The sequence below is a fragment of the Aquila chrysaetos genome, chromosome 9 (assembly GCF_900496995.4).
Source record: "Aquila chrysaetos chrysaetos chromosome 9, bAquChr1.4, whole genome shotgun sequence".
NCBI lineage: Eukaryota > Metazoa > Chordata > Aves > Accipitriformes > Accipitridae > Aquila > Aquila chrysaetos.
The window spans coordinates 40,295,728-40,308,890 of NC_044012.1; the positions used below are offsets into that span (position 1 = coordinate 40,295,728).

At 39.0% G+C, this 13,163-nt stretch overlaps 1 protein-coding gene across 2 annotated transcripts in view; it reads left to right on the top strand.

Moving 5' to 3' along the window:
- RSPH14 (radial spoke head 14 homolog) overlaps nt 1-12,798 on the top strand; it is a 105,021-nt gene extending 92,223 nt beyond the window's left edge. For both annotated transcript variants that reach the window (XM_030026119.1, XM_030026120.1), the window contains exons 5-7: nt 9,250-9,475; nt 10,809-10,942; nt 11,931-12,798. In XM_030026119.1, the coding sequence (XP_029881979.1) occupies nt 9,250-9,475; nt 10,809-10,942; nt 11,931-12,172 (602 nt within the window). In that variant the 3' untranslated portion in view covers nt 12,173-12,798. The remainder of the gene's footprint in view (nt 1-9,249; nt 9,476-10,808; nt 10,943-11,930) is intronic.
- The last annotated feature ends 365 nt before the right edge of the window (nt 12,799-13,163 follow it).

Sequence of the window (13,163 nt, forward strand, 5' to 3'; positions counted from 1 at the left end):
GACTCCTTTCAGCCAACGCCCGTGATTTACAGCTCACTGGAGGAATAAGGCTCTCTACCCAAGAGCAACATTTACTGGGGAGGCACTTCATAAAACAAACCATCCTCAAAGCAGCCCACACCTTGGCAGTCTTGTATTCAATTAAGGTTTAGGATTTTTTCACTGCTGGAAATAAAATATATAGACTAAAACATACTGGGAAGCACTATTGTAGAACCTCATTCAGAACAGAATGCAATTTTCATTCGAGTAGTGTAAGTAGTTTTCCTTAAGAACATGGCTTCCCACGGAAAACGTGAGATCTGCAAAGTAGCAGCTCTGAGTGGAAAGTGGAGAGGCAGACTGACTCTCCATACAGCTCCACTCATGTCGTGCAGCCATCTGGGCCTGTGGTTCTAATCAAGATATGTTTCTTCTACTCTCATTTCAAACAAAATTGACAAGCCAGACCATCTGAAGCAGAAGAGGATTTCACCTGCCTGTAGTACTGTATTCTTCTTTTCCTAGAGATTTTATCAGCTCTAACCATTCAATTGTGCTCGTCTTGGCACAGTGTAAGCAGTGTGAACTGTAGGATAAAATTGACTTACTGTAGCTTTGCCAGCATGCTAGATCAGCAAATATAAGCAGTGGATTTGTCAACACTACAATTTCTCCAGTTTCTTCTTCCTTGGAATTTCTATCAGGTCATTTTTTAAAGTAGCAAAAAAATAAACCTCGCACCCTTCTAACAACGAAGAAAATGTGAAAAAGAAGTGCTTATACAATGAGACTGAATTAATGTTCCCTTTAACCTCCTCCTGTTGTCTTCTACCACTATTTGCAGTCTTTCAGTCTGTGCAATGATTCATATATTCAAAGCAAGTTTATGTTAATTTTCAAGATTAAATTCCTCAGTATCTAACACAATTAATTCTAGATATTTTGTTCCTCTGAGCCTCTCATTTTTATTTATTGTTTGATAGTAGTATAATCAAATCTATACAGGAAACTTTCTCTTTCATATACCTCTGTTTCTGATTGATTGTGATTCAGTTATACAATAGAAATTCAGAAAATATTTTCACCATCTTAATTATGTATTTCTCCTAAGGAACAAAACTGAAAAAATGACTGCTCTTTGAGCGCGTGTGAGGTTAATTCACTAGATGCAAAAGGTGAATGTTAAAGATGACCAAAACGTTATAATGGTCATTTTGCTATGTAATGCCATTTTGTAATGCAGAATTCCAGTTGCACAGATATAGCTTCCAGATACAGAAATTTAAGATATTTAATAAAACTATTTCTTGAACTTCATTCATGCTGCTTTAATTTTTTGGCTTTCTGCCCCAAAAGAGGAAAAGATTTTTTTTAAAATCCAGTCCCTCAGCGTAAGTTCTGAGAACTGAAAACTTGCAATTGTGCATTTCTCTCACATTAAGGGCTTGTAAGGCAGTTGGACTTAAAAGTTTAAAACTGTTTTTATTAGTGTAAAACATTGCCACAGTCCCCTGAAGGGTATCTCTCCAAATGGTCGGGCATTTTTAGACACCGCAGTAAAATGATTAATACCAAGACTTAGCCGTGGCTCTGAGGAAGCTGTCTGCTCTCGTACAGCTTCCCACAGAGGAAGCTTCCCTCGCCCCACGGAGCCTCCAGCCGTGCCCACCTCCCTGTTCGTGTCTCCCATGAAATCAGGGGAGAGGCCAGGGGTCTGCAGCGGGCAGGAGGGTTAACAGCCTGCAGCCGTCCCCTCTGAGCATGGTACTCTTGCTGGTGAGCTATGGCCACCAGCTGAGCAACAGCACCTGGGGAACCTGGTGGTAAACTGGCTCTTAATGATTTCTCAACTGTTCAGCTGACCTGAAGAATTACTTTAAACTACTTTTTGCCTCTTTCCTTCCCATCCACTCCCTTTGCCCTGTCCAGCTAGACAATGATCTGTGTAGGAAGCAAGCTGTCTCTCATGCATCTTTACAACAAGCCTCTGTGACAGAGCAGACCTTCTTTCCCCATAGGAATCTCTAAAATTTACTGCAGTGTGAGTAATAGTCATAGAACATTTGTCAAACTGATAATGTCGCGTCCACCTTACCGTATCAATTTCTCTGTGAGTGAAACTTGCTATAGTAATTGTTAACACTTTCTACGCTCTTGATGTACCTGCTTGGTATAAAGCATAAAATCCAACATTTAAGTTAGTGTTTGTGAATGTGCCAGTCCAGGTTCTCTGCTGAACATATTCTCTGTGTTACGCACACTAAATTCACTGTTTTCTGTGAATGCTGTATGTCACAACAGCTACTGGTGGAAGCAGAATGTCAGCAGAGTCTCTTATGGTTAAGGGCTGCACTGGTCCTTTTTAGTCTCATAGCTACGTCTCCATTACTGACCAGCAGAAAAAAAGGACAAATTTTGACCTGGAAAATCTGAAGTGGGGTAGCAACTCAGTGGCTGAGGCTCAGCTTTTTGGGAGTAGTTACCTCAAGGCTTTAATTTTGTCTACAGTAATTGGTCCAAAGACTTTGGCGCAAGTGGTACGTATGTCAGATTGTTTTCCTGCCTTCGTGCATTTTGGCAAAGTCTTCCCCGTAGAGGAAATTAATAAATTTCAGGATGACATTTCCTTCTTCATCCAAGAGAACACGAAGTAAAAAAAAAAAACCTTCTGGGTTATTTTCAGTCATTGATTTTTACAATTTTTAAAAAACTTTCTCTGAATAAAGGAAAGGTACTTTGTCAGAGAAATAAAAGCCAAGAAATTTCCTAATTTGTGTGACTAATATGCATACAAGATCAGTATGCACATGCATTCACACACTTAGGTATATGGGATGATCACGAGTGTATCTATATGTTAAGTTACAAATTCAGAAAACTTAAAGAAGATTAATTATATGAGAGATGCAAGCAGCTAGAGTTCTGAAGGGCAAAATGAAAACACTGCAAAAGATATCAATGCTTATACTTCAATGTGCAAGCAGACTATCAACAATTAGAGCTAAGAAAAAAAAATTATAAGCCAGCATTACTTTGTTACTTCTATTTCACCTTCATTTTGATTGATTGCCTTCTTGTATACAATAATGTATGAATACAGTTTTATTAAAAGAAGGAAGAGTTGCTTTCATTTTGGAGACTGCCTTCTGATGCTGTATGAATGACCAGCAATCCACAGATTATGCACTACCACAACGGAAAGTATATTTCATTATTTCCACGATAGTGTTTTTGGTGATTTTACGTTAGAGGATCTGACACTGACATCAGTCAGAAGTAGGGTACTTGTCTTGGGCAATTATTGATCTTACTCTGTAGATAATTCTTGTACAAAAACAGAATCCAAGATTTATTTTCCAGGTTGGAAACTGTCTCTATGTGAAACACAATTCCACTCTAATTCATCCCCAGGGTTTCTAGAGATGCTGTGATAAAAGACATTCTGTAGACCAGAATTTTTAAGTTCTTTAGATATTACTCCTCTTTTCATAGGGCATAAATGATTTAGATGGTTAAACCCATTGCTTTCAAGCAGAAGGTCACAGGCAGTCTTACTTACTACCAAAATGACAATTTTTTTTAAAAAAAGTTAATCTGATTCTTAGATTTTAATAGAGAAGCTAATGCAGATATATTAGTTGTAGTTTCTATGTTAATTATTTTCAGCAGTGCTTTGATATTATGATTTCACACACACTAAAGCACAGTTTCTAAAAACAAAAACAAGATATGCAGGAGTCTCTTTCATTCTTTACTGAGAATTAGGAACCTCTTGTTTATCAGAGCAATCTTTCCTGTTCCTTGTTAATGCTGGAAACATTTTGGATTTTTAAAGGATCCCCAGAGGCAACCACATTATGTGCTTCTGCAGTGTACCGCTGACTTTTTACTATTTTTATAACCTTAATTTCTATTATGTCTTTCATTCAGATAACATCCCAAAATCCTTAGTATTGGAAAAATTCTCAGTGGCTTTGAAAGCAGATCCCATAACGCTTTTATAAAGTTTACAGCTATTGTATTTTTAGTGAGAATATGACAGACATTATTATTGAGGTTGTGATTTTATACCTGGTAAATCCCTAGGGCTGTCATAAGCCAATGCACAGTTTTGAAATGGTTTGAAATAGAATTGTTTGCTATTTCTGGTCCAATACCAGTATCTGCAGTGTTTTACTCAGTTCTCTTAATATCCTAGTAGCTCTCCGGTTCTTTTAAACAGAGACTTTCCACCTCTGTCTTTTAAGATAAGAAATACTCTTTGTCTCTAGGCATAGGCATCCTTTGGGACACCACTGTTTACTCCTGTTAAATTATCATTGAAAGACAGAATTATTGTGGCAAAGAGGAAAATGTTTTGACTTTCAAAGATGCCAACAGAATTTTCCTCTTCAGTTAGAAGACTTGATAAAGCTGACGAGGTCTAGGCAGGTGAGTTCTATTTCATTTAATGCAGTCTACCTCCTGCTCCAAGCTTACCAGAAAGAAATTTCAGCCCAGTTTTATAGTAGCATTATATTTAACCTACTCCCTGACACAGCTTTAATGCTGGAAGCAATGAGACTCAAAATGCTGAATCTTAACATTAAATTAGCTAGTACAGGGTTCTCAAACTATGCTCTTGTGACTGGTGACTCAGAAATCTTCTCAGGGAGTCTAAAGAATAATTTATTTTTTTTTCAATTTAAACAGTAGTGAGCAAGGAGTTATTAAGGAAGGTGTGCCGGGGAAGGATCTTCTGCAGTCATCTCGTCACTCAGAAAGGAAACATTATACAAACACTGCATTTTTAAACTTATATAATAAATGCTAGCACTCACTAGTTTAATAAACACTTTGTTACCTCTAAAATGCTGCTAAACTATTGCAGTGCTAGCAAGAGAGCTGCTAGGTCTAGAAATTTTGTCAGGATCATTTGGCTACTCACAGCTAGTGAGCTCCCACCCTGGGATTTCACAGCCACTGTGTACTGGATGTGTTGATAGCACACCATGATGATAGGCAGCATTTTTCCTTCCGATTGTGTCTGGCTCTGCTTTTCTTTTCCTTGTGTGCCCCTTCCTAAGTAGAAATGCTGGTACTAAGCATTTCAAAGAGTTGCTTGAACATCACAAAGAGACATCTGAGGTGTTAACAAAACATTCATATAATATAGAATCTGTGTTTACACGTTATTTTACTATGTTATACTACACTGTATGTCACTTTGTGGCCATGCACGAGGCACATGCTTTGTACTAAAACAAACACTTAAATGGCTTTGAGTTGAAAACTGACATTTGTAAGGAAAAGGATTTGTAATGTGATTTAATTGATTTATGTAATTGAAAACCATAACAAAACACCACTGTTCCGTACTACAAATGACTCCTTTGTCTTCTACAAAATTTAATTTGTTTACATGCCCTGCAGCCATACTGAGAGAACAGAATAAATGGCAACTCCTCTTTGGGCCTATTTGAAAAAAGAGTCAGGAAAGGGAGGATGAGAGTGGCCAGAGGGTTATGAGAAGGAAGAGACGAGTGCTCAGATAAAAAGCAGCCCAAGGGAAGATTACAAGTTCTCAGAAAAACAGATCAATAATGATGTTAACTATGCAGCTGCAAATGCAACTATTTGCATTTTGAAAACATTTTTCCCTACTACTTCATTAGGCCCAGGGTGTCTAGAACACTCTCTGCAACAGATAAATCACCTTTGAAATGGCAGTATTTTAATGAAAAGTCAAGATCCTAAGGATCCCACCACATTTTTCAGTATAGGACTACTAGAAACACCAGCTTACCTTCCCCTCCTATTGCTTGCTCAGTAAGATGCAAAGATCTGAGACTGCTCTAATTTACAAGTAACTCTCCAACAACTTTCCACTGCTTTTGTCTCCTCCCTTTTCCCTTTTACCTCCCTAGACCTTTCACCCTTTGTGTCCCTTGGGAAAACCATGACGAATTTCCACCTGGAAATTTCAGCCTCAGTGTTAGGTAGTCTCTTTTTGTTGTTGTTGATGGCCTTTCCTCTCCACCCTCTTTCTCTTCACCACATTGAGACTTTTGACAAGGTCAAACAATTCATCTTTGTTTCTATATTTATATCTGGGAAGCTCCCTTTAGTAGCATGATAGCATTTCAGATAGGACAGCTTGACAAAAACAGTAGATAAGAAAGCTCTTGGTACAGAGACCTGGCCTGGTAAAATAAAACATATTTTTAAAAAAATGAGAACAGCCTGAGTGTTCATACAAAATAAGCACCCACTAGCTACATGGAGATTTCTGACCACAGAATAAATACTTCTTAATGGCTCCACAAAAGAAAAGCTATCCTAAACAACACTCTGTACATTACCTTGCCAGCTTATTGAAACAGAAAGACATAAAAATGGCTTTATTGTATATTTTGCACTCAGGACTGCTGTGCAATAGTAAAGGCTAGCACCAAAAGAAGACATGAAGTGCAAATGCAATGAATGAGGGATGACTGAGTCAAAGAAAGCCAATAAACATTAACTGGAAGGAATAAACTCAAGGGCCAATGAAAGTAGTCCTGCCTACTTGAATGGATTGGTCAAATATATTAGAAGATAAGTGAAAGACACAGACACAAAGAAGTGAAACCTGAATGCTGGTAGTACTTACTGGCAATATGATGATAAAGTGATCAAGAGAATTGAAATAAGTTAGGAAGGAAGTTCTGAAAAAGAAGGAATTGCAGGAAACTAAAAATGGAAATGAAGATGATGGGTTAAAAAAGGGCTATTAATTATTTGAAAGCAAGTGCAAAAAATAGTGATAGAAACCTGTCTGGGAAAGACAAAAGTATATCTACCAGCACGAGAAAGGTAGACAGAATGCTATAGCAATAGTTGTTACAGAAAGATGGAAAGTCAAATTAAAGCAAGCAATGGCTTCTCTGGCTCAAGCCAGAATGCTGAATACTCTGTGCAAGAACAAGTGTTGGCTTATGAAATGATATGAGGAAATGCTTATGGTGTGACACTATCCCAAGGAAGATTGGTATCAATGTGAATTAAAACTACACAAAGGCTCTGGAAGAGTGTGGAGTTTAAACTTCAGTTCTTTGCTACTCTTATTTATGTTTACATTCAGTGTGTTACCTTATCTAGAAAGAATGAAATTACTTTAAGGTCAAGTAGTCCAGATGTGGTTTTCATTCAAAAGTATCACAGATCATCTGGTAAAGCAACTGTACAATAAATAGGTGCTTGCTACAGGGAATGTCAGCTTGTAAGTCTATCACCTCCAATTCATTAGTCTTCCTTTGAAACTGTACCTCCCAAATTTTGATTTTATACTGATTTCCACAGCATCCCAGAATTTAGAAGTGTACATGGTGACTGTGTGAGCAGTCTGGGTATCCCAATTTCATGCACACAGACCATATAGTTTCTTTTCATTAAAAACTTTGGGAGAAGTTTTAAAAGTTAACTTTGAAAAATCTTGTCTTTCATAGGCTATTTCAAAAGACCATTGGGAAGTGTGGCTAAACCATTCTGGATATGATTTATAGTCATCTGAGACTGCTTTAAGCTAATTCCATGGAAGCAGTTCGCTAGTGGATTCCCTAGTGCCTGGGACTCCATAAGGCATGGAGTATTCCCAGCCCTATCCTTACTGTTGTCTAACCCACCCATAACTCTTCTAGACCTATAACCTACAATCTAAACACCTGTAATCCTTATCAAGGGAGTTAATGCTGAGTGATGGAGTCAGCTGTGCAAGCTCTGCCTCATTCTCAGGGACCTCTCCGAGAGAGTCTTTTGCCAGACCAATAGTGCAGGTTTCCTTTATCACATCCTTCCGTGGGGACAGTATGAATGGGCTGGAGCTGATCCTTGAGAATTTTCTTCTTTTTGTTCCTCCAGGGGACATAAATATAGGGTTGGTTGGGGTTTTTTTAACTATGAAAATGCCAAAACCCCCATCTAGTGATACAGAGCCACAGCTTCAAAGGTAACTTTTTTTTTTTCTCCGCCCTTTCCTTTCCTGCTTTGGCTTTCTGGCACAAGGAGAAATCCTTGTTTTTAAAACATAGTTAGCCTTCAAGAGTGATTTGTTTGAATCTGTTTTTCCTTATTATTTATTTGAATTCTCACAGCAACTGACCTCCAAATGTAGCACAGGTAGTAAAAGCTGTAATATCACCCCTAGGTGTTTCTTTGCATTTGCATTAGTAAAGCGGATCCTAATAAGTTAGTAACATAAGAAGTAATTCAATGTCAGCAAAACCTCAGGAATATGTATAACAGAATAACCTCTAGATTAGAATCATGTGTTTCACCTGATTGTCAAGTTGAGGTATTTCTTCTGTGCACTACCAAGGGCCATGAAAATCTCTTTCCCGCTTGCCCTTTTATCCCTGACTGTGGAGATTCATTTGAAAATACCTTGGTGACTCTTATCCACAAAACTTCCTTATCTAACCATATATGAATCACTTTGAAAGGAGCCTCATTTCTCTTAGCAACCAAAGAATCAGTCTTAGCAACAAGACAACTCGAGAATTTTGTTTTCACATAGTTACTCGTGGACAGTACGTTCTGCTTTTCCATGACATTGCTGTTTCACTGTTGACTTACTAAAGTGTAAGAAATGGTACAAATCAGACACTTGCTCATAGCAAAGACATCACTTGCAGGGCAAATGACGATCTTTCTACCTTTGATGCTGTTTCCTTCAGGAGATAGTGCGAGAGTACTGACTGCTGGAAAGCTCAAAATTTAAATTTTCCCCATGACAGAATTACTACAAAGAAATGTGTGAGGAAGCTGACAGTTTCCAAAACCTTGACTTCCCCCACAGAAAGCATAGTGGAGAATCAAAGCATTAGCTCTAAAGGCTCACATCTCAGCCTCTCTTAGCATCTGTTCACGTTGAGAAGAGTTAGAAAGGCTGGATATAAGGTGACATATACACACACTATATATATATTTCCTGTATTTTCTTAGCAAGAACAATTTGGGGAGAAATATTATAGTGGGGGAAACTAGGAACATCAGAGCAATTGCCATTTCACTTATTACCTGGGCTGATGTCTTTACAGGACTGTTGGGGAAGCTTCCTAAGGAAGCAATGCTAAGATGGCATTTACAAACAGAGCAGTGTTGTAGTAGTTTCCATCTCTCAGTCCCACATCTGTGTAAGGAAATGAGTTGCCATATGTATTTTGATCCTATTAAGAAATTCAAAGTGCAGGTAGAAATAGTAAATGCACTCACACCTCACTCATGTTCCTTCTCTGTCTCCTTCTGTAGGGGCTGTTGGCATATTGCATGCCGGTTTGATTCCCTTACTTGTATTCAAATTGAAGACCGAGTTAGATGAAATCCAGGAGCTAATCCTTGATACACTCTCCAACTGTCTACGTGTGGAAGCTTCTGAAGCTTTAGCAACTGGTGCCATTACTATCCTGAAGGAAAAGCTCAAACACTCATCAGCGGCCATCAGAAGCAAAGCAGCTTGGGTCCTGTTAGAAATTGGGTAAAGGAAAAGAAATCTTTCTCAATACTTCAGCCTAAGAAAATACTCCTTTCATGAGTGAATCAATGTCATTAGTTTACAGTTGTGTTCCACTACACATTGAAACTGTCACATTTCACATGTAAAGCAGTATCAGCCTGAATGCACACATAGGTAGAAGACTTCTAAAAATCATAACTGCTATAAACCACTCAAGAAAGCAGGTGCTGATCAGGAAATGTCATTCCTTCTCCTATTTGTCTTCAGTATTGGCAGTGAAATCAGGATTTCTTTTTCTGGTACAGCACTGCTGAGAAAAAATTCTTGCATGAGAAATCATGTGAAAACAAGATTCTGACCACCACAGAGGTAGGGAGAAGCTCCCTTATTGTTTTGAACAACCGTGCTCTCAAAAAATTAAAGGTCCTTTCAATGTGATTGAGGACAGAAATAGTTTTCTGATACAGGCTGCTACATATGTCAGTGATGGATCAAAAAAAGCAATCTTTATATTAAATTTGTGTATCAAACACTGGATGAAAGGAACAACCTAAGTCCACTGTCCTGCAATCACAAAATAGAAAATGCTCAATAGATGTCTAGTTTAAAAAGGTCTGCAGATCATGTAGTTTACATACCAATTGGCACAAAACACTTCCTCATGTCCTATAAAAAAGCAAGGTCTCACAGGAAACGAAAGAGAGTATAGGTAACATGAGTCATAGAAAGAATGCAGCAATGCAGCTAGAGTACGGACATTAGCTACGCTCTAGGTCCCTGCAGTAGCTGGACCATGTTAAATATTCCCTGCGATAGGCTGGAAAGAGAGAAAATTGACCTGGGAGAAGAATTAATTGCAGACCCCTAATTTAGCAGGTTTTAAAACCTGTACAGGCTTCAACAGCCAGGTTTCTAACTGAATTGCCATTAGGACCACCAGCACACTTAATCCTACATCCTGTTACTTGCTGCTGCCCATCAATCTCCAATGTATCATAGAAAGTAAAAAAAAAAAAATCCAAACATCACCTAAAAATAGCCTAAAAAATTGTTAAGCCCACACACATAGGTTAATATGATATCATCAGTATTGTATCAGCAAGTAGATTTAATAGACACCAGGCACAAACAGATAGCCCCTTTCTTTTCTTTGTGGCTGGGTAGTGGTACTTGCCATCTGTCTAACAGTCAGAACATTGTGACTCCAAAGAGAACAGAGAGGAGGACTGTGTCTGCGCTGTTGTCATGAAACAAAGGAGGGCTGCAGGGGTCCAGGCATGGGGAGAAGCTGTGGGTGGCTGCATGGTTAGCAGACACAGTTCAGGAAAGCAACTTAACCATCTTTTCTGCACAGTACTCATCCAGAAGGAAAAAGCATGGTATGTGAAGAAGTTATTCCTGTGCTGGTGAGCCTGTTGGAAGATACAGATCCTGAAGTCCAAGCTAGTGCAACAGGAGCACTGATGTTTGCTACTGTTAAACCTCAGGGTGAGAAACAGAGACAGTTCTGTTGGGATGCTTTCCAGAAATCCAATTCTAAGGCCACTTAATAACAAAGCTTTTGACCTCCCCTGCCCCCCAAGTCCTCAGTTTCTGATAGTGCTAAAGGTCTTCAAGAAACTATAAGATTAGGACATTTCTTTAGATCTGTCTTAGGCAACTACTGTTGCTCCCCCATAGTGTCTAGTGGGGACAGTATATTTCACATTTCATTCACCTGAAATAGGTCAAGAAGTTATTTATCTGCCCCATCTGCATCATTTCCCTCCAGAGTGCTGCTCCAGAGAGGGAACATTTTCTGTGCAAGTCCAGACCACACAGAGATCTACATACCTGAAGCCACTCTGAATCACCAGTCCTCAACAGAGGAGCACTACTTTCTGGAAAATCTTTTTGGGGTTAGAGGCAGTTTCTCTCTCACAGCTGGGAGAGAAATGAATATTAATAAGGTCTGTAGATCTCCCAAGTAACTTACATGACACTGAAAATAATAACTGCTAGATTTTCAGTGTGATGAATGAGTAATTAGACATAAAAGACTCTTAATAACAGCAGTTGTGTTCCAGTCCTCCTCTGCAGCCATCCCCCTGGCTTCCAAAGACAACACAGGAGTGGATCTCAGTGTTTGAAGTGTCTTTGAAAATAAAAGAATGGAGGATGTTAAGGGCATCTAACTGTGCGCCCCCCCAAATAGTTTATCCTATCATTTGGTGCCTCATATATTCTTAGATAAGTTGTTGCAAATGAAATAATAATGTGCGAGGCAGATAAAGTTAACTAAGAAAGATCTTTTTTCTTAAAAATAAACAGCTGGCAGCTAGCTTTGGTCTTCAAAAGAAAAGCATGTCCTACCTCTTCGCACTGCACTCTCTGGGGTGTTCAGAGCTGTAGCTGGGCAGGGAGTAGGAAGCAGCAATTCAAAAGCATGTTGATTATATGTAATAACACATTTTAAAGCCAGTTTATTTCTCTACAGGGAGATTCTCAGCCCTAGGTGCTGAAGCCATTCCACCTTTACTGAAGCTGGTTGCTGAGGAAACCAGCAAAGCCCGTCTGAGTGCAATCAAAACCCTCACCATGCTGGCTGAGCTACCAGAGGGCCGCAAGACACTCCTAGATCATACAGATACATTTCAGCAGTGTCTGAATGATCCCTGTGAGGCAGTGAAAAGAGCTGCCAAAATTGCCATCAGTGTCATCAAATGGAAACCTTTCTGAAGACGTGATGTTTCATAGAGATCTATTGCCCTCTGTTGTTGTCTGGCTGTAAAAGTTGCATGATTATGAGACACCTTCAAAAACAAAACTCTTCCTCGGTTACTCTGGATCAGTTCCTCCTGAAAAGTCATTTGTCAACAGTTTCACATCGATATTGCAGGTCATGAGCAGAATAATGGGGAAAAAGAAAAGTTAGGAAGTGTAGAATTCTCCACTAGGAGTTATTTCCTGAGTTATCAAGATTTTCCTGTGATACAGGAAACCGATCCTTTTTGTTTTCTTCATAATGTTCTCTCCTTTTTTTTTTTTTTTTTTAAACTCTGAAGAGTTTTGCCATTGTGGCTCACTTCTGGGGGAGATGGAGGGGGTGAGAGGAAAGCTGATCCTAATGTTACGATCTAGTCCAACAGGAGTTGGACTCCAGAGGTCCCTTCTGACCTTCCGTATTCTATGGTAAACAGCTGTCTAAACAGAGAGATCAGGAGATAAATAGAACAGAGAACTGAAAATGTCAATTCCCTATTTTGGAAAAATGTGGTTTGCTTTTTTTCTTTAAAAAACGCAACTTTTTTTTTAAAAAAAAACCCTTTTACTTCATAGAATTGAGAATAACATAGAAAGTTCAAGCTGTTTGTAGAAGCAAGCCTATCGGACAAGACTTAAATTGCCTGAAGGAAATAAGGTAGTTCCTGTGGTTAGAGCTGACGGGCAGCTGAAGCAGTGGGAAGTTCAGTAGTATTTCACTCACTGTGTAGTCAAGGCAGGTCACTACAGAGATGTTGCAAATTTCTCAGTCTGCAGTGGCAAGTGTGTAATTAAGGGGCATCAACAGAAGGCCCGGGCAAAGAAATAAAGCAAGTTAGCAGGACAAATCCTGGCCATTCTCATCAACCAAGAAAGGTGTGATAGTGCAGCTGACTCAGCTTCACAGGAAGTCCCATTTGTTTTCACTCAGGTTTTGCTCTCAGGTGGTATTTTTATATCTAGAAGT